At 40.4% G+C, this 26,385-nt stretch overlaps 1 protein-coding gene across 3 annotated transcripts in view; it reads right to left on the reverse strand.

Moving 5' to 3' along the window:
- Positions 1–16,401: 16,401 nt before the first annotated feature.
- SETBP1 (SET binding protein 1) overlaps positions 16,402–26,385 on the reverse strand; it is a 269,695-nt gene continuing 259,711 nt past the window's right edge. For all 3 annotated transcript variants that reach the window (XM_036402696.2, XM_036402694.2, XM_036402695.1), the window contains one exon: positions 16,402–22,071. In XM_036402696.2, the coding sequence (XP_036258589.1) occupies positions 21,515–22,071 (557 nt within the window). In that variant the 3' untranslated portion in view covers positions 16,402–21,514. The remainder of the gene's footprint in view (positions 22,072–26,385) is intronic.

The following is a 26,385-nucleotide window of genomic DNA, read 5'->3' on the forward strand; positions in this document are numbered from 1 at the left end:
AAAAAAAAAAAGTTATCCATAAAATTTCACTATGGAGAATGACTGGTCCAACCCTGCAGAAAATACCTGTCACAGCAAATAGCAAGCTGAACAAATTCAACACCATTAGTGGTGATTAAAAAAGATACTACTTTACTGGGATGCATAAATAGAAGAAATGGGGCTGTCTCATGAGCACTGTTAAAACTTCAACAAATGGACAACGTTGCTCAATTTTGATCCTTAGGAGGATGGAGGAAGTTTGGAACTAAGTGGAGGCTGGAAGAAATTCAGGATAGGGTAACAAAAATGATCTGGGGTTTAAAGACTGGAACATCTGGGGGAAATTGAAATAACCAAAGTTATTTAATTTATAAAGAGACCAGGAGCAGATATCATAACAATTTTCAAACACATAAAAAATACTGTGTTAGGAGGAAGACGTAAAGCAAAAGCTGTTGTCCTTTTTCCCTAGGTGTGGGATGAGTAATCAGCAGGATTCTTCATAGTCTAATAGCAGTGTGGGATTTATTATTGTATTCTATTACCTAGGGATGTTTTGAAAGTCATCAATAAGATGTTGGGAAAACATCTGCATGGATGACATAATAGATGCAGTTCTGTTCAAGGCATGGGAATGGCCTAGACAGTCCTTCTGTGATGCTCCTTTTATTTTTTACACTCAACCCTATAATTATAATGGAAATGGAAAATCAGGCATTCTACAAGAGGAAGGAAGTTGACAATTTCAGTGAGTTTTTAGATCAAAGATGGATATCCTACATCTTAGAAGCTGAATATGATCCATGGCTTTATGCATGTTGCTTGTCACCCTACTGTATTTTGGGGATGTGATGGGGTTATGGAAGAAAAATAATGCATACATTAATAGGAGAGTCAAGAATAGTGTCAGAAAATACATGGACCTTGCAAAGAAAAGGGTTCCTTAAAAAAATGCATATTCAAACTCTCTAGAGTCCATGAATGTTACTGAAGTATAATAGCTCAGTGAAACAAGCCGTTGCCAAATTCTTAATTGAACTAATAGCTGAAAAAGTGGCAGTAGTGGCAATTAATCATAAAGGTTTTTTCTTGTACTTCCACTTTTTTCAAGGGAAACAAGAGTTCCATAAGGTCAAATCTCCAACAAAACTACTTTTGTTGGGGAAATGTAGCAAGACCATTTGTCAACATTGAGAATGCTCATTTTGGCTGAAACTGAATTACCTAGGGATCCAAAGAATGATGAATTTACAGATGGTTGATGTCAAGGCAAGTTGCCAGATTCTTTTCCCTGGTCTTTTCTACAGGAACAAAACAATGTTGTATTGATACCTCGAGCACCTTTTCTCTTCTTTGCTCAATGCATCTAACAAATAATAGGCAAATAAAGTAACATATGGTCAATATAACTAAATAATCAGGGTGTGTGATATACAACTCAGTATGTGCACATTTCCCATTATAAATGCTTAAATAGTCATTTTTAGAGATGGTATGGGGTTTTTTTTCCATGTATGATTAATTATAAAATAATTATCCTCATGTCTGAGAATGGGAAACAATAATTGGTCCATAAAATCTAAACAAACACAGAAGCTGTTGCCATTTCTTTAAATCACATGTAAAAATATTTAATGCAGTGGTAAAAGAGATCCTGAACCAGCCATCACAGGTGGTCAAGGTAAGGCAGCAATTATAACAGCAAATAGTAATGAGTAAGAGATATACTGATATAGTAGCCCCTCATGTTTCTATTTTTGGTGGATCTTGCATTACATAACAAATAAAATAACTGCAATTATATTATAAAAAATTGTAAAGAAAAAAAGAAAAAATAAAAAAGTTCTTTCTCTCCCCTGCATGGTTGTGTAAAAACAGTCAGTGAATGAGCAGTCCCTGCTGAGGGACTATCCAGGACTATTTTTTCTCACTGCACACTTACCCTGTATTTCTCCATGTCATTACATACATTGAATCATAAAATGGTTTGGGACCTTAAATACCATCTTGTTCCACCTCCTATCATGCACAAGGACACCTTTCCCTATCCCAGGTGCTCCAGGGCCTGTCCAACCTGTCCTTGGACACTTCCAGGGATGGGGCAGCCACAGCTGCTCTGGGAAACCTGTGCCAGGGCCTCAGAACCTTCTGAGTCATGAGCTTCTTCCTGACATGTTCTGTAAGAAAATGTCCTCCAACCTGGAAATGTTTCACTCACTGACATTGATGAAAATCTTGAAATTGGAACAGAAATGCAGTGGTTACAAGTGTAGCCCTCTCGTGTGAGAGCATGGACACAACTAATTTGTTCTCACTGAGAGGTTTGTGGTCTTCTCCATTCACGAGACATTCCTGATACCCTTGGGGCTGGGCCATATAATTACCTGGTTTGCCTTGAATCTGAACTGTTTCTTTTCCCATCTAAATCACAAAAGTCTGTGAAATCATCCTCTAGAAGCATATATATAAATATTGACATGTCTCAGTGAGTAAGAAGAGTTAAGTAAGTAAGAAGAGTTTTTAAGTAAGAACACTTAAAAATTGCTAGAATTGTGAATTATAGCATAGAGATGCTCAGAATGTCCTGTTATAGTCAGTCCATTCCAGCCACTGGCATTTCTGGATAAAACAGGACGTGCAATGTTCCAGTAAGATTTTTGGGAAGCTAAATCCTTTTTTCTTTTAATACAATGTCTGTTTTCTGCCTTGCGTACTGGGCATGTGTGAGTGCAGGTGTGTACGTCTGTGTCTTTTTAACTGGAGGAAACAGCTTTTACTCTCATGGGTAAGAAGGCTTGTTTTCCAAAGATAATTCTAATATTTAAATCCAGGTCCCACTGTGAGGAAAATCTGCTGCTTCCAAGTACAGAATTGGAGGAGAGACCTTTTCATGAAACCAAATCTGTGATTCCTACAAGGTTTCATCCTCTCTTCTTTCTCATATTAGCTCAAGGGAAAAAAAAATGAAAAAAACCAAAAAACCCAAACAAACAAACAAACACCAAACAAAAACAAACAAAAAACCCCCCAAAACCAAAACAAAAAACCCAAAACAACAACAACAACAACAAAACAAAATTTAAAAAACCTCCTCACACCCAGAAAGGAACCTCACACGGTGTGAGTGAAGGTATTTATGCATGGTCAACATCTCTAAAGGCAGGTACATTTCATACGCTGTGTTTATAAACTATTTTGAATTTGGCCAAGACAATCACCTAGAAAAACGCTTTCCTAATGAAAAACCAGATAAAACTTCCACAAAGAAATCCTAATTTCCTGGTGCTTCCTCTCCTCAGGATTTTGTCAGCAATGTCAGGAGTTGTCTTTATTAGGTTCGCTTCAAGCCTCTAAGATGTTCAGGGGTCTCTCTGTTAACTCATTTTCCAACCTTCCCAGTGCAACCAACAAACTAATTACAGACAGAAAGTGGATAGAGGATTAGGTGTGTGTTACGAAAGTGACTAATTTTTACTGTGTCCTTACTTGGAACAAAAGGGATTGAAGTGGGCTGATTTTCATGAAAAATATCAAGTCCGGCACAGAGATCAGTTTACTCATGACAGCAATTATCCATGACCTTCAGAATTAGCCCTGCTCTCATTTTTTCGTATTTGTGCCTCATCTTACATCTGGTCTCTTTCCAGTTTCTCCTATTGATCTGGCTAGCACTTGAAACTTATTACAGCTGGTAGCAAAATAACTGTTCTTATTCTCTAGAACATCACAGCCTATTTCTGTGGGCAAGGCTTTGTTATCCTTCTTTTGCTCCAGACATGCAATACTCTGAAAATACCACTTCTGCCTTCAAAACCAAACCCAGGTGTCTCTATTGAACCCACTTGACCAAACTCCTTTTCACCTCTAATTTTAATTGAAAAAGCGGTGCCTCAGTGTTCCAAAACCACAATGCAGTTTTTCTCCTAAGCTTATAACAGAACATTTCTTTCTGTTCCCCTGCTCTGAGAGCCCAGTGTCAAGATGACCCAGTAAAGACCCTGTGAACAATGTGGTTCAGAGGATATTCCACAGTGAATGGGTGGATATGAACTTTTGAGTGGGAGGCGTGTAGCCTGCATAGGCACAGAGCAGCACAGAAAAACAAGCTCTGCTGCTTAGCTCTCCCTTCTCCAGCTTTAATGCCTTGCCCTCAAACCTCAGCCCTCTTATCTGCTTTTACAGCTTCTCACATTGCCCCTGTCAGTTCCACTGAATAAATGATGTCATCCTTGTCTGCTTGAATGTTTACTTCTCTCTGCACTGCCTTTGGCACACAATACTCTTCCAAAAACTAATCCATCCTGAAAGCCATTTTTCTTTTCCTTCCGATCCACCCTCGAGGCCTGCAGTAAAATGCCAACTGCAAGTGGCTAAGCAGATGCTGAGAACGTAAAACCTTTTCTTAAAGTATCTGCCTCCCGAAGCCAGCTCTGTAACCTCAAAGGCAGCACCTCAGCTCCCAGTGCAGGCGGGGGAACACCTTGGAAATGAGATAGGTCTGGCTGCAGAAGGCAGAGAGGAGAGGTGATTAGTGCTAGCTGCTGAGTGAGCAGCTTCCAAACCTGCTCGGGGCTGGTGAGCGCGACTGAGAAAACACCGCAGACTTCACGCCTTGGTTATCTCAGCCGGAGCCTGCGGGACACACCGCCCACCCTGCCCGGATCAAAGCCCACAGACCCCGTGGAAAGGAGCCAAGGGAACTTCTCCTGCACAATGGAAGGAAGCAGTAGCAGCAGTTGTGGCTGGTGCCATGTGTTTGTGCGCCAGCTCGCTGGCCGGGCTCTTCCGCCAGCAAAGAGAAGCGACAGAGCCGTGCTCGGGTTTCTCAGAGAACAGAGAACATCCAAGGCTTAGCCATGCTTTGAAAGGAAAAAGTAGGAAAAACTTCCTCTGGCAGTCATCTGCTCAGACAGACGTGAAATAAAGCCATCATCCTCAAAACAACCCACCAGGAGAAACCAGGGAGGGAAAGAATTTATGTGTGAGTGTAGATGGAGCCTGACCAGGCAGAGGGGGATGTGCTGAAATCCAATCTGGCAAACATGGGAGCTTCTAAGAAATCCATTAAATGTTTGGGGAGATGCGTTGGCTTGGAAGGGTGTAGCTTGCCAGGGACTGAGGTCACAGGATGACTCCAGTTTTGTCCATGTTTATATTTAATTTATTTTAACTTGTTTATAATAATTTATATAATTTTTATAGGTTTTTAAAATATTATTTTATTTAAATTTGTCTTTTGAAAGAAGGGAGCAGGTAACCAAGGTTTCTAGCAATCAATTTCCTCAGTCTTTCTGCTCTAGCCTGCAGCTACTTACTATTTGTAAACTTGCCATTGCTCTTTTGAGGACTGTGTATTTATACATTGTCTACTATAATGAGAGTGCCACTAAGTGTTTTGGGAAGGATTAATATAACGTATATGAGTAATAACATGAGAAATTAAAAAAAAGCTATGACTCTGGAGCAAAAAACATGCTTCTGTCCTGAGTGCTTGTTCCTTCTTTATGAGCTCTGCTGTACTGTGCGATTCTGGGCAAGGTTCTCTGTGTGGTCTTCATTTGACAAAGCATAATCTGAAAAAAAAAAGGCATTTTTTTCTTTATCTTCTTACTTACATGTACCAAAAAGCCACCAAGTGAGCCATTCAAATAAAGTATACTACTTACCCTTAATTGAATTTACTGGTTTCAATATAATTGCAGATTCAGCACCATTATTTAATTTCAGGGTTTAATGAATGTTGTCAGATCTCCTGAAGGGATACACATGAGGCTGATGAACTGGCTCCTGGTTCGCTTGTGCTGTGTAGTCTCAAATTTCATTTAACTAAAGAAAGGTTTCTTCCTCTGACCTATATAACACATCTCTGAACATCTTTCTGTGTTGCACCTGTAGGAAAAAGGATCCCCTGAGCATGCAGCCCCCTCACACCTTCAGAGTCACTTCCAGCCTCTTACTCCTCCTTGCAGCTTCTGTTCCTCATCACAGAAGCAGAAGAAAACAAGTTCTGGAGGGATTCAATTAGTGCAGTGTCTCCAGGTGTATCTGCCTGATTGGGGTGTCATCCAGGTCTGCTGGACTTGGGGTGGAAACACAGCACAGTCCCTCTTCCCACATGGAGGCATTTCCTGATTTATCAGTGCAATCGTTCAGAGCCTCCCTGCTCCCCCACCCATTATCACACCTCCCTGAGCTGATTCATGGTCTCAGTTTTGGGAGGTGATAAGGGCACCTGATGTATGGAAACTCACAGTATTTCTGCACAGGACAGGCATGGGTGTGCTGCTGAATGTGATAGCAAAGGTAGTTAACAAGGATTAATGAGAAAATATTTTTGAGCTATATCATGGAGCCATTCCCCATTATTTTAAAGGACACATTATTATCAGTTTAGACATCAAATAAATGTTTGTAAAAACCTTCTTGGAGTTCTGATGATAATTGAAGCCTGACTCACTATCATTTCTATGATTTTTTTCTCAAAAACAACCATGAATTTTTGTTTCAACTTCCCTCTGAAACCATAAACTTTCCTAATTTTTCCTTCAAAAAACAAGAAAGAAAATAAATATTCTCAAAGACCATAAATTATTTCTCCTAGAGTATTGAGGGTTTTTTTTCTATAACAATGCTATTAAGAATCTAACCTCCTTATAGGAAGGGAAGATAAGAACCTAATGAGAGAAAGTTGGGATCAACCATAGCAAATGAATTACTTTTTTAAAGTAAATTGAGCACAAATTATGGTATGGAATGAGGGAGCAACCAATTGCTCATCCTTTGCATCAGGTTACACCAATACTAAAGAGAACTGGTTTAAACAAGAAATTAGAACTAGTGAAAGAGATAGAAAGGAGGGGAAGAAATATTGATAAGAGTGGATATGTGGAATAAATATAAGCAAGAGGTAAGGAGTGGGAAAAAAAGAGTATTGGAGAACAATGAAATGCTAGAAATGCATACATATGTCACGCTGCTTCTAAGTCCAATTAAATCTTACAGATAAATTGAGAGAAGATATGACTCTAAATCTGCTTGTAAGTTATAAATGTATGTTCATTGAACAAAATCTCCAAGGCAGTGCCAACCTAAATACCCCTTGGTGTGGAGATATTAGTTTAGATCACAACAGTACAACCAGACTGCATGACTCTGTCCCTTAGGTGAAGTAATTAAATACATAATTACAGCGTTTCTGATTTCAGAGCTGGCTCTCTTGATGCATACATAGCCTGCAGTCATTTCACCACGCTCTTTATGCAGATAACTAGATCATGTTGGACATATCTGCTGTCCATTTCACTGGGATTACTTGGAACTGATTGAAAATCAGAACCTTTTAATGAAGAGTTCAGAAATTTAGCAGTCAGAGCTTGCTACCATAGTGAGCCTTTACTATAATGATAAAGGAGGTTAACAAATATCTGTGAAAGCTCCAGGGAAAACAAGGATTTATTTATCCTTCAGTCAGCCTACGAAAACAAGAAGGAGTTTGTGTAGAGAGAGAAGAATTTTGCTGTGTGGCTTCCATTTCATCACACCCTCTTTGTTACTCAACAAATTGAACCAACTACAAGATAATTCAGAAATAAAGATGCCTGCTTTTAATGGGTTAATGTCAACGAGTTAAAAAACATCTGCAGTAACTACTGCTCATAGTTAATGTTCATAGAATATCCTGAGTTGAAAATAACTCACAAGGATCAAGTCCAGCTCCTGCCCTGCACAGACTGAATCCCACCCTGAGCATCCCTGGCAGCGCTGTCCAAAGGCTCCTGGAGCTCTGGCAGCCTCAGGGCTGTGCCCATTCCCTGGGGAGCCTGGGCAGTGCCAGCACCCTCTGGGGAAGAGCCTTTCCCTGACATCCAAACTAAACCCCCCTGGCACAGCTCCAGCTCTTCCCTGGGTCCTGTCACTGGTCACCTGAGAGATCAGTGCCTGTCCCTCCGATTCCCTCCATGAGGAAACTGCAGACTATGATGAGGCTTTTCCTCACCCTTCTCTTCTCCAGTCTGAATTGCTGCTATTGCTAAAGAGCATGCCCATTTTCCCTTCAACTATTCTCCAAATGAAATACATCTGAGAATCACAGGAAATTCGAATGTGTGACGAAGATCAGCAAACTTCTGTAGGTAAAAGGAATAAAAATTACTGAGCAGAACCTTACTGTTATCTGAAACATCCTTGCCCTCCTGTTTTAATCATTGCCATGCAATCCAGTGCTGCCAGCAATAGTGTGTTGGATGCTATCATCTCACCTTCTTGGAAGCACTGGTCAGATGTGCTTTCTGAGGCACTATCTCAGCCCTATCTTATGCACTTTTGCAAAGATTTTAAAAGAACTTTTTTGGATGAAAGGAGCGCTGATTGTCTTTTTCTCCCATCATTAGCTGCCAGTCTGAAGGCACTTCCCTGCCAGAGAATTTGTTTAAATTTAAAATTAAACTTTAGCTATGATGTTGAGACTCAAACCTGATGCTGATGAACTGTTTTGATGCTGCCACTCCATCATTCAAGCATGATACATATTGCCTTTTTACTGTCTTCAAGCCATATTCTAGTTGAGCATCAACCCTGTCTGTGACTACAAATAAGGAATTTTTCTTTTCTTGCATCAGGTATTTTTCTATAATTGCATATCTCTCTCTCTCATCAGTGACAAGTCTTTTCTCAGGGAGATGCCTGCCTTGAACATCCCTTGGAAGGATCTTTGTATGTATTTGCAAGCAGAGTGCTGTTAACCATTGTTTTCTCACAGAAACTGCTTTGAGTGTTGGGTTTAGTGTCTCCAACACTTATGATCTATCCCACAGGAGACATAAAAGTGTCATTTTGGGTAAAGTACACTGCAATTTTATTACAGGAAGCTTTCTATGCTAGGTTTTTCTGTTGTTATCAAAGAAAAGGAATTGAACATCCCCCCCCCCCATCCCCCCCACCTTGGGCTTGATTTTTTTTTTCTGAAAGTTGCTCTAAAATTTTCCAGTAAAACAATGTAATGGAATTAAGGACCATGGACCCATTCAGGAACCTGGAATCTCAGGTGATATACAATGTCACTGATACACAGGGCCAGCTCTCCTGGGACCCTTCTTCACCTCGGTTGTATTTCTGGTGCCTCTGAGCTGGTGCTGCCTCTCTTCTCCAAAGTGCGATGTGATGTCACCCACAAGCTCCACTGAGTGTCCCCTGTCAAAGCACTATCTCAGTATTGAGTTGGATAACAAAATAATAAATAAATGAATCTTTTTTATTCAGAAGATCTGATGAGTTTTTACATAATTTTGTGTCTCAGCTGACCATGAGTAAATACAGAATACAGTTTCTCTTATCATAACTTGAACATGAACACTCTCAGCTGTTTCTCTAAAGCCTGAAAGAGATGACTTGGAGATCATAGACAGCAGTATAAAATAGGAATAAACCCAGAAACCACCACAATATGAAGCAGCTGAGATGGAACTGCAAAGAAAGAGTCTATTTGGTCCTGCACTTTTACTGCTCTTCCAGTGCAGCTACTTTTTATCTTCCTCTACCAAAGAATCATACATTGCAGTGTTGCTGCATGAGAAACAACTCCACACTCCTTGCTTGACCTGGGGTTCCTTTTTCTGCTTTTACAACAGTCAGAAATTAATGCTGTGGCTGGTGGCTGGGTGCTGTGCGCTTGGCATCCAGCTGGATGCTGCTCCAGACTTTCCTCCTCCCCTCTCTCAATCCTTCTGATATATTAAAATCTGGGTGTTTATTTCAAATCATCAGACCGTGTCATTCAACAGTGTTTGGCAAGTTTTATCTATTAATTTTTTCCCAACAAAAGCCTGCAAGGCAGCAGAAAAGTAAAGCGTAAAATACATTTGACTTAATTGGCAGCAGCAGACTGCATGCGTCAGAAGGAATTAACCTCCAATAAAGCAGGATGTGCAGGAAACACAATGTACTAGTTTGATATGGTCTTTCAAAGCTACCACTTCCTGAAACAGAGGCAGAAACTCAGGTTGGCTAAGCCTGCAAGAGGCCCTTGGGTTGATGTGCGTGCAGCAGTTCTCAGAGGTCCTGCACATACCTCCCCAGAAGTCGGGCGAGATGGAATTCAGGATTTCCAGCCTTGTCAGGATTTTCATACCCTTTTTCAGCTTAAGTGTTTGAATCCAAGGCAGATGGAACAACATTTATGCTTCCCCTCCTGTGATTCAGCCTCAATGTCCTCACCCAGTCTATGATCTGAATCCTGAAGCAGCAGGAGCAGACAGATATCATTTCTGGGACACCCTCATCAGTGAAGACATAAAGAGATGGCTGATCCAAAACTGCGTAGCTTGCATCTTCAGAAACCCAACCAGTGTGAACAGACGTGTCTTGAGGACTATTTAAAGAAAAGAAATAATTTCATGGGGGTTTTGGGTTTGTTTTTTTGTTTTTTTTTTGAGTTAATGAAGGATGGACAGAAACATATGGCTGCAGTAAAGAAGGACAAAGGAACCTGTGCCCTGGTTTAAAGATTCATTTTTACTTTGCTGTGTCAGTGACACGGACTCATTTTTCATGGTTAAAGAAATAAGGAAAGGAGCTGACTTGGAGACAATGCCCTGTCATTAAAGTCTTGATAAGGATGTTCTCTCATACAAGTTGCCCATCTCCAGCAAGGAATTCACATTGTTTTGGTAATGTTAGCAAATAGTCCTTCTATGTGTGCAAGGACTACTCATGGCAAACTGAGGCCCGGGGCTAGGAACGCTTTGTGAGCTTGTTTAAAACAGAAGTCTATTGATTTCTGTTTCCACTCAATAAAATAATTAAATTTCATCTTGGCCGATGGGACTAGGTGTTGGAACTGGAAGCTGGGTTCATTCTTGTAAGAGCAATTAATCATTTACTTAATTTTAAAGTGTTTAAATCTTATTGATATCAGTGGGACTAAACCAAAGCTTGAACATACATTCTTGTTTATACTATGTCCTGAATTTCCATAAGCATGATAATGAGATTTTGCAAATTAAGGAGACAGTGGTTCAGATCCCAGAGATCTGTTGTGCCTCTGTACTCCCCCTTTTTTTCATTAAGAAAAGCAAAATCATTCTTGGCTGATGTAATCTGAACCCTCAGGGTCACCATGGCCATTCTGGAGATGACATTCTGGTGAAACACCATTTGAAAACAAAGCAAAACAAAAAATCTTCATGGTATCCTGAGCAAAAGCATAACGATTGGCTCACAGTCAAATTCTTCACTTTTTAATTTTATTCAGACTTTTATGAAAATCACCAAGATAGAAGTTTGGTGAAGTTTGGATCTAAAAAGCTGCTCCACTAAAACCATGGGCTCTTTTTTGGGATATTTAGAAAACAAAGAGGCATGTGTAGGACTTTAAAATAGAAGCACTCAATAGCACTGTACAATCTGGATGATATGGACAGTGTTTCTCTTGCCTTCTCTAACAAATGGGGTGCTGTAGTGGTTATTCTTGGGCACAAAGTTCTCTTCAGCCCCATGGGAAGGTAAGATAATGAGACACCTCACAAGTACGTGTGTTCCATCTGCCCAGGAGATCACAGAATCAGGGAATGATTTGGGTTGGAAGAGACCATAAAGATAATTTCATTCCAACCCCCCTGCCCTGGACAGGGACACCTTCCACTAAACCAGAAACTTTGGGATGAACCCAAACATTATCATGTTATCTCTGCAATAAATGAGGCCCAGTCCATTCCATCTCATTGAGTTCTCATCCTTGCAGGCAGGCTTCTGCACAACTGCTGTCTTTACTGTCAGACCTTTGCTGTCATTGGCTGATCCCTGACCAGAATTTTGGGAAACTGCAGCTATCAGTAATTCAAGCAAAGACAGTTTTACTTCTCACAGTAGCTATCTATTTATCTGCAGTTTAAGGAGAGAGAATTGAGGCCTAATGGTCACTAACTATGCCCTGATGGTAGCTGTTTAATGAGGATAAATGAGGAGTGCTGTGTCAGCTTAGACACTGGCAATAAAGTCCCAGTAAGCAAGCAGGCTGCCTCTTCCATCTTCTGTCTCAAGATCCATTTTTATACTCTCTCCATGACCTAGATCTTCATATCCTCCTGCCTCTCCCTCCTTTCAGTAAATGCCCTTTTGTGTTTCTGAGTGCATTTCTTCCCCTTCAAGTGGTGCTGTTTTATTTTTTCCTGTCTTCAAGAAAAATAATCACTGCCCTCCTTTGCCACTGGCTTCATTACAGCTCTGCCACATTATCATTTGCTTCCCTAAGAGATCTCTCACTTTTCATCCCTTCTCTAATTGTGTTCTTGCCATGCTCTGAAAAGGCTCACGACAGATGCTTTTCACGTGCTCTCTTCCTTGCCTCTGCCTTGCAGAGGTTTTCACAGTTCTCCCCTTTAAACTAATTTTGTGCTTGATATGCTTGCTCTCTGGGAATATAAACAGGAAAAATTTATATTAAAAAGTTTATTTTTTAATATAAATTTATATTTTATTTATAGTTAAATCCTATATTTATATTTACAAATTTATATTTTATTTTTATTTTAAAAGTTAATATTTATAAAATTTATAATTTTTTTTATTTATAAACAGGCAGGGCAAGTAGAAGACACCAAGGGCTATCAGGGTGCACACACAATATTGTGGCATGCCAAATCAGGGAGAAGTGGTGGGAGTTTTGCTCCCTTTGAGTCAATGACAAAAAATTTTATTAATTTGATTGGAGCCCTCTTCGTCAACAATATTTTTGGGACAGTTTGAGAACTACCGGATATGATCATGCATGGGAGTGGGATGGAGCCAGGCCAGAAATTTTTCTGCCTTAATAAAGATTCTCAGGGAAAACCAATTTTACCTGCGATTTTTTTCTGGAGCAGGTAACCTGGAAAAGTACAGAGAGGAAAGGTCCCTGCGCCGTGCTTTCCATCACTGACTGGAGGATGTCCACAAGGGGATAAATCCAGTGAGGAAAACAGGTGCCATACAAGATGCACCTATTTCAGAAGAAGAAGAAGAAAAATTGGGCTTCCTGTATGCCTGACTCAAGCAGGACTGAGGCACTCCATGATTTTTAGGACAAGGAAATTTTTTTTCTGAATATTTTTGTAGCACAATAGAGTCATGAGAAGTAGATATTGATACTTAATTTAACTTCCTGGTGCATAGAACACTCTTTCATCTTTTCTCCGAGGACTCTCCAGTTCTTTTACCCTCTTCCTTCCACCATAGCTCTAATGAAACTGTGATGAGTTGGCTACTTGAGCTGGTGAACCAGTTTCCAAACACTTGAATCTTTAACAAAGGCCCATTTTCTCAACATGACACTTCTTACAGGCAACAAACCACAGGAGTTTATATTACATCCTTCTACCAGGAGCACTCCAAAGCCACTTTGGGATGAATAGCTTCCACAAAGAAAATGAAAGCAGATCTTTTGCTCCTGTAAACTGATTTCACACATTTGAAACTGATAGCACAGCTCTGCATAAGCTGAGAATGTGAACCAGCGTGCCTTGCTCTGCGTTACAAAGAAAGTTGGTTGTCACAATGAAATGACTTATGATTGCACTAACATTTTGTCAAAGTCCTCCTACAGCTCCTGTGGTTCTTTCACACCACTTTTTCTTGCAGATCCCAGTAAAAAATTGCATGGACCGTTTGATATGCCACTCTTCATTGTAACTTCAGTGCTTGCTATTAGCTCTTAACCCCCCATGTTAGTGCACCAGTGATGTGGTTCATGAATTGCTCATAAAAGGCCAAGCATATTTTTTTTTTGTTGACATCTATGCTTCCCTTTGCTTTCTAGAGCTTGCCAGATGGTGCGTGCTGAAGGGCTTTGAGTAGGGTCCTGTCACTGGTCCCCTCAAGGTCACTGGAACATTTTTTCGACTCCGTCAGTAACAGTAGCATTGTTCTAAAATTATGTGAGTGCATTGTGTTACAGAACACCAAATAATGCTGTCATGAGCTCACACAACTTGCACACAAGCTGCAGGCGTCTCCACCAACCAAACTTTCCTTGACTCAAAATAAATTTAACAGATGAGATAGCTCAGGATCCTGGTGGGGAACGGTACCATGAGAATGAGGGGGGCGAAGGTTGAGGTTTGTCTTGTCTCTGCCAGAGGAGGACAAATTTCCACCTTGGAAAGGCTCCTTATCCTAGACCACACAAACATTCTTCACTATCAAAAGTGAATTAAGATCATACTTTGCCTCAAGAGGCATCATCTCATCCATACCTTGAGGGTAGAGTGTGAAATTCCCTCGTAAATTCAAACTCCTATGATATGGAGGATGGCCAAAGAAGGTTTGAGCAGGTCTCCACAACTTTCATGAGCAAAGGATGCTCAGAAGAAAGAGGACAATAATCAGAAAACAGCGCTGTTTCTCCATCAGACTTGATGTTTGCATTATTTGCAATTATTTCAGGGCAGAGATTATTAGTGAAAGTATTCTAATTTGGAAAACGTTGAACTCTTGCAAACTGAGACGAAATAACAATCTCACTGAATGGGTAAAGTTGGAAGGGACCACTGAAGGACATCTGGTCCAAACCCCTTCTCAAGCAGGACTCCCTAGAGAACTCCACTAAGGACTGTCTCCAGGGAAGAAGAATCAAATATCATTAAACAAAAAGTGCCTAAAATAAATTACACCCTACCAGAGCTCGTGGATTCCCTATACTTTATTTCTAAGACTTCCTGAGTTTTTTCTCAGAGATGCTGTAATCCACAGGAGCAGAGCTGGAGTAGTCACAGATGAAACAGTGGCAGAGGGATCCTAGAGAAGTGTGACCCTTTGACAGCAGGCTGGGGTGATGACCAGAGGATCTTCCCTGCCCAGGAGGAGACTGGTGAGGAGTGGGATCTTCTGGCACTACGTGGTGCCAGCCTGATGGGAAAAAAAGAGCCCAGAGGGAAGAAAGGGTGAAAGGACGAACACCTCACAGATGAAGTACCTCATGCCCTTGCCTCACCCACAGACAGAAATCAAACACCTCCAGCTTTGTTCCCCAACGCCTCGCTACCCCATGGCTGTGAGGTGGCACCACCAAAGCACAGCAGAGTTGTGCTGATGGGAGGTAAACCTCAAGAAAGGGCTGGCAGGAGGAGAGAACAGCCCTGAGATACTGCTGCAGCAAACACATATCTTGACAGTTCACAGATGCTTCCTAAGGAGCTTTACCACAGACTTTTTACTAAAATGTGGTTAGAGTTGGAGACCAGTAGCTTATACATCACAGATTCTGATAAAAAAACTGAGCAAAAATGTCAGCACATTTGGAAGCTGTCAAAAGCTGGGGCTATGCGTGTCTCATACAGAGAAAGAGAGAGAAAAGAGAAAGAAAATAAACTCCATTGCATATGAGATCTTTGGAGCAGATCTACTACAGTAACACGAAGCAACAGCTGTCAAAACAGCAGCCAGAGGGGCTGTATTTGCAGTTGGATGAGTTGGTTCCACCAAGGCAGTCCATCCCACAAAGCCCCAAAAGGGAAGAATGTGAGAGGACACTAAGTTACCTATCCTGCCTGGCCATCACTGACTTCTCCAGGAGGTGATTTAATTTCCATGAGGCTGCTGAGCCACTGGTGAAGGTGCTGAGCTCTCTCTGAGGAGGAGAAAGATGAAACCTGGCATTGCTGTGGAGGAGCTCGTGGATGCTGAGGCTGACTGCCTGCAATGGCAGCAAGACTGCTCTCAGCAGCAACTTGGAAAGGAAACTTCAACCCCTACAACGAGCTGTGGCCTGTGCCATTGTCACAGCATGGGGCTCCACTGAACGGAAAATACCCCTTGGCCTACAGCCCTTCCTCTCTGCTGCTCAGGGAGGAGAGAGTTGGCTCTCATCACCCCCTTGTCGACAGCCCAGCCCCTGGGACTGCCTTCCCTGCAGGAATCTGGAGAGGGATGCTCCATCTGGAGTGGAAATCCCACCTGGGTGGCAAGTTCTACTCCACTCCTGGTGCCCGAGGACATGATTTGGACCAGAGATGTTTTTGTCCTTCCAGTGATAGGCACAGCACTAAAGCCCCCTTCTGTCCATGGCACAGTCCATTTTCAACTTTTAAGGATATTCTGGGAAAAACTAAAAAAAAGAAAGAAAAGAAAAGAAAAGAAAAGAAAGAAAGAAAGAAAGAAAGAAAGAAAGAAAGAAAGAAAGAAAGAAAGAAAGAAAGAAAGAAAGAAAGAAAGAAAGAAAGAAAGAAAGAAAGAAAGAAAGAAAGAAAGAAAGAAAGAAAGAAAGAAAGAAAGAAAGAAGGAAAGAAGGAAAGAAAGAAAGAAAATAAAAAAGAACAGAACCAAAGCATGTTTTTATCCATTACCATAAAGAGGGCTTGTGAATGCATGGTATTAGTCTCCCAAAAGCTATTAAACTCCCTAGTGATGGGAAACAGATGGAAAATAAGACAAAAGAATTCACAACTCATGTTAGACTGAATTGAATTCCTTTAATTTCACACAATGAATAACATATGAATAGGATTAACTTTTTTTTTTTCTTTTTTTTTTTTAGTTAAGTGCTCTATACTGTGCTAACCTGATTTGGTAGCGAAAAGACTGAGCTTTGTTTTAGAAAAAAATGTTTAAAAACCAACATCTAAGATCATGAAGGAGCATGACATTAAAGCATGCCAGATGTATCTAAGCCTCAAAGAACATCAAGTCCATATCCATTTTTAAATGTACAAAAATGCTTCATGAATAAAAACTGTTACAAAAAGAACATTTCAAACAATGTACAAGTTTTTTTCTTGCCTCTATATTCAATAAAATACAAATACATTTTTTTGCTCTAAAATATGTTTACATACAATCAAAGTAGAACATGCAAATTACACTTTAAAAAAGGCTTTTAAAAACCACTTATGAATACAAACTAAAAATTAGCCAGCACGACTTATAGAACAATCTTGTGCCCCATTCGTTTGATTTTTTAATTTTTTGAAATACAGTATATACATATTTAACACTTCATGTGCATTTATTATTTAAGAAATAGCTTAAAAAATAAAGAAAAAGAAAAGTAAAACAAACCAACATGGGATTGAACTGCTTCCCCATGTTGTCCAATTGGCAGCTCTTTTCATGTTTTTATATTTTTTTCTTTTTCTTTTTTTTTTCTATGTAGTGTTTTATGCAAACTAGGCAGGCATCTTAAGGAGATCTCCAATATGTTTTTTGTTGAAATGTGCTTCTAATTATCTCAGAACTGCTGCACCCCAGTTTTTGGATGATATGGAAAGAAGAGGCATTACAAGGGCAAGATGTTTATTTTTTCAATTCAGAAAACCATCCTGGTTTTGTTTCTTGGATTTCTTTTTTTCCTTTTTAAAGATTTTTGGTGGTTTTTTTTTTTTTTGTTTCCCTTTTCCCTGTATTCTTTTAGTTGTTCTTCAAACTCTTCAGGATGCTCATTAGACGTGCTTACGTGCAGTCCTGAATCAGGGCCTGTGAAAATAAGAGTTAGGGAAATCCTTGTGTTTGGAACAGTGATTTCTGTTTATTTGGTGCATTATTGTAGTGCTCAGAAGTCCTTGTGATCAACTGGCACCCCATTGCACCAGATGCTACCCAAATAGTCACAATATTCTATGTTCCACAACATTTCTGCCAAATGGGCCATGCTGTAGGATACCCGGGTAGCTGATGACTATTTTCACCTCTTTTAAATTTATTTTTTCCTTTTTTTTTTTTAAGTTATCCAAAAACATGCAAGGTGCGTCACAGAAAATTTAATATTGAAGGGCTCAAGAAACTGGCAGCATGAAGGTCTTGGAGACACAAGTGGTAATGTTTTTTTTTTTTTCTTTTTTTTTTTTTTTTTTTTTTTTTCCTCTCTCCCTGAATATTTATCCCCATTTCTGGTTTTACACTGGATTGAGGAATAAAAGACCCACAGAGTGGATGCAAACCCGTGGCCTTATTTCATATGGCTCACAGCCACGTGATACTGTTTTGTGTTTTTATTGAAGCATACTCAGATGTGTGCTAATCTGACACAGTGGAGGTGTTTGAAAGGTTTTTTGGTCTTAGTAAGCAAAAGGGCTTTCACCCCAGTATTATACAGTATTTGGAAATGTGTGGAGAGAATCTAGAGAGTTCCTCAGTAAATCTTCCTTGTGGTAAGGGAAAAAAAAATCAAAAAGCTCATTACTGGAATATTGTTGGGTAATAAACGGCAGGAGTGGGATTTTAGCCTTAAGCCCTAAAACTAAATCCTTTATGATCTGCATGTAGTACATCGCCTTAAAATATTATTCTGTCAGCAACTTGCTTATCATCTCTACAGACTATGCAACATGCAGAACACAAATTCTGAGTGCCATCTAACAGTATTTTGTCTGCTTTTTATGACGCTAACAAGCCACTCTCCCTGTCAGCCCAGGACCAGCTGCATGAGGGTGTTGTGTGGACAAACAGCCAAAGCTGAACCACAGCACCACGCTCCACCAGCACCTTCTTGCCATGAAAACACAAACCTTGATCTTCTGGATAGAGCCCATCCCATGCTGAGAGCTTTTAGCTACCAAGTCCTGAGCTTAGTTTCTCTAGGACAAATAGGACCTCTTCATGGTTTTGCTCAACGAAGGGTCTGTGGGGTTGTTCCCTCCATGTGGATGCTCTCCTTAAACACTGTGCCTCTAGCAGCCTTTTGGATAGCACTTTTTGGAAGGATAAGAGCATTCTTTTCCCAAATCTCAGGAGCTTGAGAGGCAGCAGCCACTCAATTATCATTCCCTGGGGCAGTTTTATCCCAGTGTGTCCAGAAAGGTCCAGCACAAATCCAGCCCTTATGGGTACTCGGACCCTCTTGAAGCCACGATGGGCATTGGGTGGCAGAATTTGTTGCCTTCAGACCTTCTTTTCACTCATTACACACTGAAATGTCCTTCAATGCTAGGAAGGACATCACTGGAGATAAAACTAAGGATAAGTTGTTTGGCTTAATTTCAGCTACCTGGAATACCAAACTTACGATTTTTTTCTGTCATTTTAAGTGACTGTCACCTACTTTCAAGCCCAAAGGAGATTGGGAATAAAAGATTTATAAATTAACTAAACCTCAATCCAATGTTTTATAAGGAAGAAGAGAGGAGTTCAGTGAGGTTTAGGGTTTTTTTTCTGCAGGCCTACAACTTCAGTCAATAACACTGTGCTAATTCAAGAGAGCTGAAAAGCAAAACTGGTTTTAACAGAACGAACAACCAGCCAATTTATTTCTAAGCTGCATTAATTGGAAACCAAAAAGCACAAATAGGTATGATGAATGATGCAAAACAAATTGGAAACAAAATTCTGCGATCCCTCTTATCAGTTTTAAGGAGTTAGGACCTCAAAATTTGTTCCAGTCTTAAAAAAATAAAAAATAATACATCCCCTCTTCCAGCTCCCCGACGCAATCCTATCCCCATATGCGTTCAGTTTTAATAAGCTAAGGTGCTATCACAGAAGAAAAATCAGTCTCTAAAAAACAACGAGTTGTATGTTTACAGTGTTCCTCTAACACCATAGTCTTGATATGATTTTTGTAAATAAATAACAGAATAGAAACACAATATTTTTTTGTGGGGACTTTTTGTTGAGTTTGTTGTTTTGCTTTTTTGGTGGGGTTTTCTTGTAGTTCTTCTTTTTTTTTTTTTTTTTTTTTTTTTAGTGTCGTGCTATATGAAGCTTCCTTGGCAATAAATCAATTCAAGATTTCTCGAAAAAGGGAATAGAATTTGGCTTGTCAACCATTAAGAAATTCCAATCCCCCCTCCCTTGGTGGAATCTTCCCTCCCTGTTCCCATTTTAATATCCATCTTGCCATGCTAGGTGTTGAGTGCACCGCAGGATTTAAAAAGAAAGGAAATAAATTTGAAAGTACCTATTTCAAATTTCAACAATTTACTTTCTTTTTTAAAAGCATTGACACTGCAATGGAACAGCTTTTTGTTCAGTCTTTGTTTTAGTGAAACATCTTAATTGGGCTGTGGATATGGAGCTTGGGTATTTTACCCAAGTTTAATCAATGGCTAACGGACAACTCGAATGAGAAATGTACAATTTGAACTGACCATTTAAAGAGACGATTTGTCACACACAGTTTGCATCCATGCAGACTGAGAGCTTTATAATTACATTATGTACAAAAAAAAAAATTATTTTTTAGTTTATTAAGGCAACCACAACTTGGAGAACATGTCCAAAGTGGCATTAATACAATTGCAGTGGTGATACCCTTTGAACATTTTTATTTCTATTTTCAGATAAGAACACTTATTCCTTTTCTTTTTTATTTTTCAGAAATAATTGCCAAGAAAGGATCTATTATCCATAGGGTTTGTTCTATAGTTTTTTAAAACAATCTACTTTATCTATTTTCTTTAAAAGATAATATCAAGGCGTTGCTACCCAAAGCAAATTATTAATATTCTGGTTTTCCCATTAATTTCACTGGGAATTGCAGATGGCAAAAACTTGGTAGATTTGGGTTCTGGTTTTTATTCTATTTTTTTTTTTTTGTGTGTCCTATTTTTTTTCTTTTATCTTTTTTATATTATTTTTTTGGTGTTTTTTTTCCATGTTTACTATAACTATTCCCCAGAAGTGTCTTGCTGTTCTCTACTCATATGTACCGAGCATCAAAACAACTTGGCTGATGGATGACCCCTTTTTCACATGCCATTGCCAAGTTGCTTCATATAAACGTGCTATTGTAACCGAATATCCGTGTATACCTTATTTTAAATGCTGTGATATTCCATTGTTTCTTGGGATAGCACTCGGAATGAGTGTGCACGCGTGTAAGGCTCTAATTTTCTATTGCCTATATTGCAGCTAGTTGTAACTAGGCAAGTAAATGAGAAAGAAATATATAGTTCTAGCAGGAGCCAGGCATTTTGGCTTATGCTGTCCCAAAGCCTGGTAGGTATATAAAACTGGAAAAAAAAAATCAAATAGATTATAACCAATATCACAGTTGAGAAAATTACATTATTTTTGTTGGGTTTTTTCTTCTTTGTTTCTTTCTTTGTTTCTTTGTTTCTTTCTTTGTTTCTTTGTTTCTTTTTTTTTTCCTTTTTTTTTTCCTTTTTTTACAGTGATTTATACTATGGTAAAGTTACTCTTAGTTTCACCTGGCCCACCAAACAGAATCAGAGTCGAGCATGCACCCTTAGTGACAACGTTCAGCTATCTGCGAGGATGACTTCCAGCCTCTGGGTACGGTATGAGAACAGCAATGCTGAGATTCAGATTAGTTTTGGAAACTCGGCAGAGTTCATGCTTTTTCCAACTTTGACACACATCCTCCTCCCCTGTATCCCCCACTTTTCCCGCGCCTTTCCCCCCTCTTTCCTTGGGGGGGGGCTTGGGTCAAAGCGATGAAGAGGAAAGATGCGCGCCCCAGCTGGCACAGCTCTCTGCAATGAGTTCTGGCTGCTGAAGGGACAGGTCAGTCTGGTGCTGCCAAAGGGGTGAGGCCGACTGTGCACCTCCTGTCCCCCAGTCCTGGCGTGCTCCACTGTGGGCACCCAACATCTGACGAGGTGCACTGGCCTTAGGGAAGGCCTTCGCTTTCACTCCCTCTGCCCTTCCGGTGCCGCTTCACTTTCACGTCCTCCTCTTCCTCCTGCGGGGACTTGTTTTTCCTTTTTCCGACCCGGGGCGCCCGGGGTAGAGGGAGAGGGAGTGGAGGGGGTGGAGGAGGCAGAGGAGGCGGCAGCGGTGGCGTCTCTCGAGCCATGTGTATGACAGCCTCGATGGTGGCCATGATTGTATCTTGAGTGGCTGCTTGCTCCAGTATTAACGGGTTGAGTGTTGGTCTCTGACCTCTTTTGCTTGGAAGGTCAACACATTTTTCCAGAACGGGCATTTGGTCTCTGGAGTCTTCGTCAAAGGAAAGGGGCTGCTTCCGAGGACGCCCCCTCCTCTTCTTCACGAAGTTATTGCCTGTCTTTGATTGTCTCTGCAGCCGCTTGGCTTTCAGGATCTTGTTCACATGGTCCAGGTTCTTCTTTGTGGACAGGATCTTGGTGTAGTTGCACATCTTGCGCACCTCGCACTGGATTGCTTCGATTTCACGGCGCTTGAACCTTTTCTTCAGTGGTGAGCTGGCTGTTGGGAGACAAGGAGAGAAACAGGGGTGGGTCAAACCACAGTGATTGGAAACTCTTCTTTTACCCCTTCGAGCATCATGAAGAGTAGATGAAAATACAACTTTCATACAAGTAGTCTTCAGAGATTGCCCTCTGCCTGTTCCCTCTTCTAAAGCAACAAAGCTTTTGCTACAGCAACGTTTTAGCATGAGTTTGCTTCATTCTCATTTTTCAACCTTTAACTGGAGAGAAGGAAGCCTAGCATAGCTGTCATATTGGTCCAACTTAACTATTAAACCTTCCGTACCCCAAAGATATAATCCTGATATCTTCAATTCAGCCTTTAATTCTTGTCATGAATGCCAGTTAGTATGAAAAGTGTTTGTTGCTGAAACTAGTGGGCAGAGACAAGATGTGTGGGTCACTTCATCTGTGGCAAATTCATTACCCCTGCCTGGGTTTCTGTACTATCATCTCTTCAGCTACTAGCTGAAACTACTCAGTCATATAATTGACTTTAATGGCCCCCAAAGTAAGCTTACTCCTGGTTCAGATCACTTACTTTAGATCTGAACAAAGTCCAAAGTAGTTAAGTTTCTTGCCAAGGTCACGTTGTGAGTCATTGTCAGAGCTGGGAAGAGTACCCAGAATTTCTTGGCTCTTTGTCCTTTGCTTAGGACACGAGACCTTGCTTGTTTTGCCTAAATTGTCTCATTGTCCTTTCCTGAACATGGCATCTGTTCAGAGTTCAGGATTTGCACACGGATTAGAAGGAACTACCCCTTTGTGAGGGAAGCAGAATGTATTAATTCTGCTATTGCAATAGCTGGTGCTCCCTTTCACTCCTAACATATCCACTCTGTGCTGCTGGGAAAGAAATGATGGAACTCAGAATTTCCTTTTTGGTAAAGAATAAAACATCCTACTAAATTAACCTCAGCCCACATCTACTTGCAAACTTAATTTACACCTGACTGTCAAGCAGTCATTTGGGTTTGAAATCCTTGAAGTTTCCCAAGCAGGCAAGATTTTGAGAAAGGTTCATTTGGGGGTTATCTCTGCCTTCATGGCTAACAGGCTAATCTTCCAGCAGTAGTTTAAATAAAGTTGCTATTGTAGCATTTTCTGCAGATAACCAGGAGCTGTCAAATTGTAGAATCTCCTCTTGCTCTCTATGGGCTGTGACAGATTCAGCATATAAACCTCATTCACTGGCCTCCCCTCTTGGAGAACATAAATTATTGGCTCTTATACCACCATGTTGCTTGGATTCAGCGAAGAGCTTGCATAAACAAACCCAAGTTACAATGTAAGAAGTAGGAGTGAGTCATAAACAAAACACAGACATATGCTCTCTTATAAATAAAGACCTGGGATGGCCAACTTCCCAAAGTCTGGTTTTCATTAATTACAAAACAAAATACATTTTCCATATGTAACCCACTCCCCACACCAAAAAGAAAAATAAAACCCATTTGCAGTTTGTGGTTCACAAAGGACAAAAGAAAAGAGGAATGCAGTCATTTTGGTACCAAAGGAAAAGAGAAAGGAAATGAAATATCCAAGTTGCTCAGGAGAAGCTAATTAGTTGCACAAAATTCCTCCCAAGTAGGTCACCCCTAAAAAACTGTGGATTCAAGATCCCTAAAGGCAAGTGGCAGCAAGCTATTTCCCAGAAATTTGATCAAAAAAGGTTAAGTCCCTGTCACAGAAAATGATTATTCTCATCTGTTCTCACTGGTGATTGACATAAGTAGCCCCAATAACTTCAGCCTTAAGCATTAAAATCCTTTGAGTCCCACCCATATCCTGAGAGTAGCTTCAGGTCAGAAGATCTAAAAAAATCAAACATTTGGCACAATCCTCAAGTTCACTGTCCACCTTTTGCTTTTTATTTCTATTGTCAGGGCACATTTTCAAATATATTTTTTTTTAAATTCCAATATTTGAGGTGCTTTTTTTTTTTTTCTGAAAGTAAAGCTGAAATTTTTCAGTTGGTGATTGACAACGGAAAATTTACCAGAAATACAGGAAAGCTTGCAAGGTATCACGATGATACCAGGAGATTTGGCTTTACTCTCAATTTTCATTGGAAAGAAAGTAAGCCAAGGAACTGGGGAAAAAAATGAAATAAAGCATTAGCCCAGTCCCTGCAAAGACTTTATGTCTTTACTGAGATTTATCTGCAGGCAGCTGTTTCTGCAGACTGGCGTTACCGCCTGAACGTGGTCAATGGAGACCTGGTCTGTACAGCTGGTAGAGGATGACCTCAGCTTCTAAACCCTGAAATGGGAACTCAATGCAGTTCAAGATGACCTTGCACATTGTTTTGATGTCCTGATGCTGGATGAGAACACAGAACTCCTGTCCATCCTGAAACCCTCTTAGGCACTCAAGAGGTCACTCAGGCTGAGAGTCCTGAGTGGAGCCTGGTTCTGAATAGACACTGCCTGAGTGGAGCAAAGGCTGGCACCTGCCTTCTGCCAAACTGCCCAATTCCCCAAAATTAACTGATATGCAGGCAACTGTGGGTAGGCTTCTGCCTCTGCATGTAAATGAATGGCCAAACACCACTTTCAGTGCATTCCTTCATGTTTAGATACTTTTTTGCCCCTATAAAACTTTGCAAACTCACAAGTCTGTTCATTTTTGTGCTGAAATACCTTTTCACATTTAGGAAAAAAAACCCCTATGTGCTGTTCTGTGCTGGCTAACTGCACTAATTTTTCCTTTGTAAATGCCTTGGGGTGTTTATGGCTTTCTCAGGGAGCTTGTTAGAAGCTACTAATAATTCCTTTTCTTTCTTCCTAGCAAGCCTCTGAACTTGCAGGCTCTAGAAATCATTTGAGTTGTTACACAGTCTGCCAGTAGTCAGAATGCATGTACTGGGTAAGTACCTGTGCTTTCAGGTCAGGCTTTTAAAATGAGATATTAGGAAACCCAACATAATTTTGATTATTGAATGTCAAGGACATCTGCTTCTACATTTGGTGCAGGAAGACTATGCAGAAATAGTCTGATGGGCCTGCAGGGGGAAGCTTTGATGAGGTGTGCCTATGATAAAATATCAGGAAGATCTGCCAAAGTAAACAGTATTGAAGTGAGAGCCATTAGGTGTTATCAACTCATCTGGAAGCTCTTGGTGAGCAATCTTTGATATAAAATATTTTCCTATATTGCCGTGTGACACACTGCTCTGCTGAAAGCCAAAGCTATGCATTAATCTTTTCCATTTCATCCAGACAGACCCTGCCCAACCCTGGACCCAGGCTGGTCTGTGTTGGTCTTAATTTTTTGGATTTTTTTCTGGTCTGCCTCCACAAAAGCAAAATCCACCCCAAAATGAAGGGAAACTAGAAATGCATGGTGCAGCCCAAGCTTTTATACTTTTGCTTCATCCTTTCCCCACTATCCAAACAACCCCAGCTAGCTGCCCCAAAACAAGCAAGAACCAATGTTAGCCTTAAACCACAGCTTTACACATTCCAAATAGGGCACACGGAGGTCTGGTGCTTCTCCCCGTGCCAGGGTCCACAGGTGCAGTGAGGCTCAGTCTCACGAATTAGAAATGGCTGCAGGCCATGCTGGGAAGCCACACAGGAATGAAATGATGCTGGAAGCAGCTTCTGAAGCAAAGAGAGCCACTCCCACCAAAAATACAAATATTTCCAAGGGGAGTTAGAGGAGGCTGAAAGACCCACTCCAGCAATGATGGTGAATGAGGAGGTGAGCCCAGGTAGACCAGACCCTTTGGATGTTCTTCATTGGCCCCATAAGTTTATTCTGGATGGCTCTGTTATGTCTGAAGCCCTAAAATCCTTCTTGCTGCCTGTTACTCTCCATCCCTTCTGAGGTGCCTGAGGCCACATGCAAGAACATGGCACAGAGGAGGCTGCTCAAATCTGGGGTCAATTTCTTGGCTTGCATTGAATGGAGGAATTTTCAAAGAGCTTCCTATTAATTACAGGAAACCCATAGCACTGTCCTGTTTTCCCATTAACACAGTTTCTTTCAGTTTTCAGCTAAATTATTTCAACATCTGGGCTACAGATAAACCAACAATTTAATTAGACTTCTGAAAATAAAAAGAATGAACTATGCAGTCAGGCATACACTTTCATCTTGAAACGGATCATAAAATATTTGTGTGCTTTCCTTCTTTGCCGCTTTAAAAATCTGTCCTTGGTTTATATATAGGAAAGTACTAAAGACTAAACAGACAATCCTGATTTTTTAATATAAAAATTTATCTTTACAGAGGCTAATTTGCAGCATGAAACCCTTTCTTTCACAATTTATTCAAGTGAGAGGGAAATAAAAATAAGTGTGTTGA

The sequence above is a fragment of the Molothrus ater genome, chromosome Z (genome assembly GCF_012460135.2).
Source record: "Molothrus ater isolate BHLD 08-10-18 breed brown headed cowbird chromosome Z, BPBGC_Mater_1.1, whole genome shotgun sequence".
Classification (NCBI taxonomy): Eukaryota; Metazoa; Chordata; class Aves; order Passeriformes; family Icteridae; genus Molothrus; species Molothrus ater.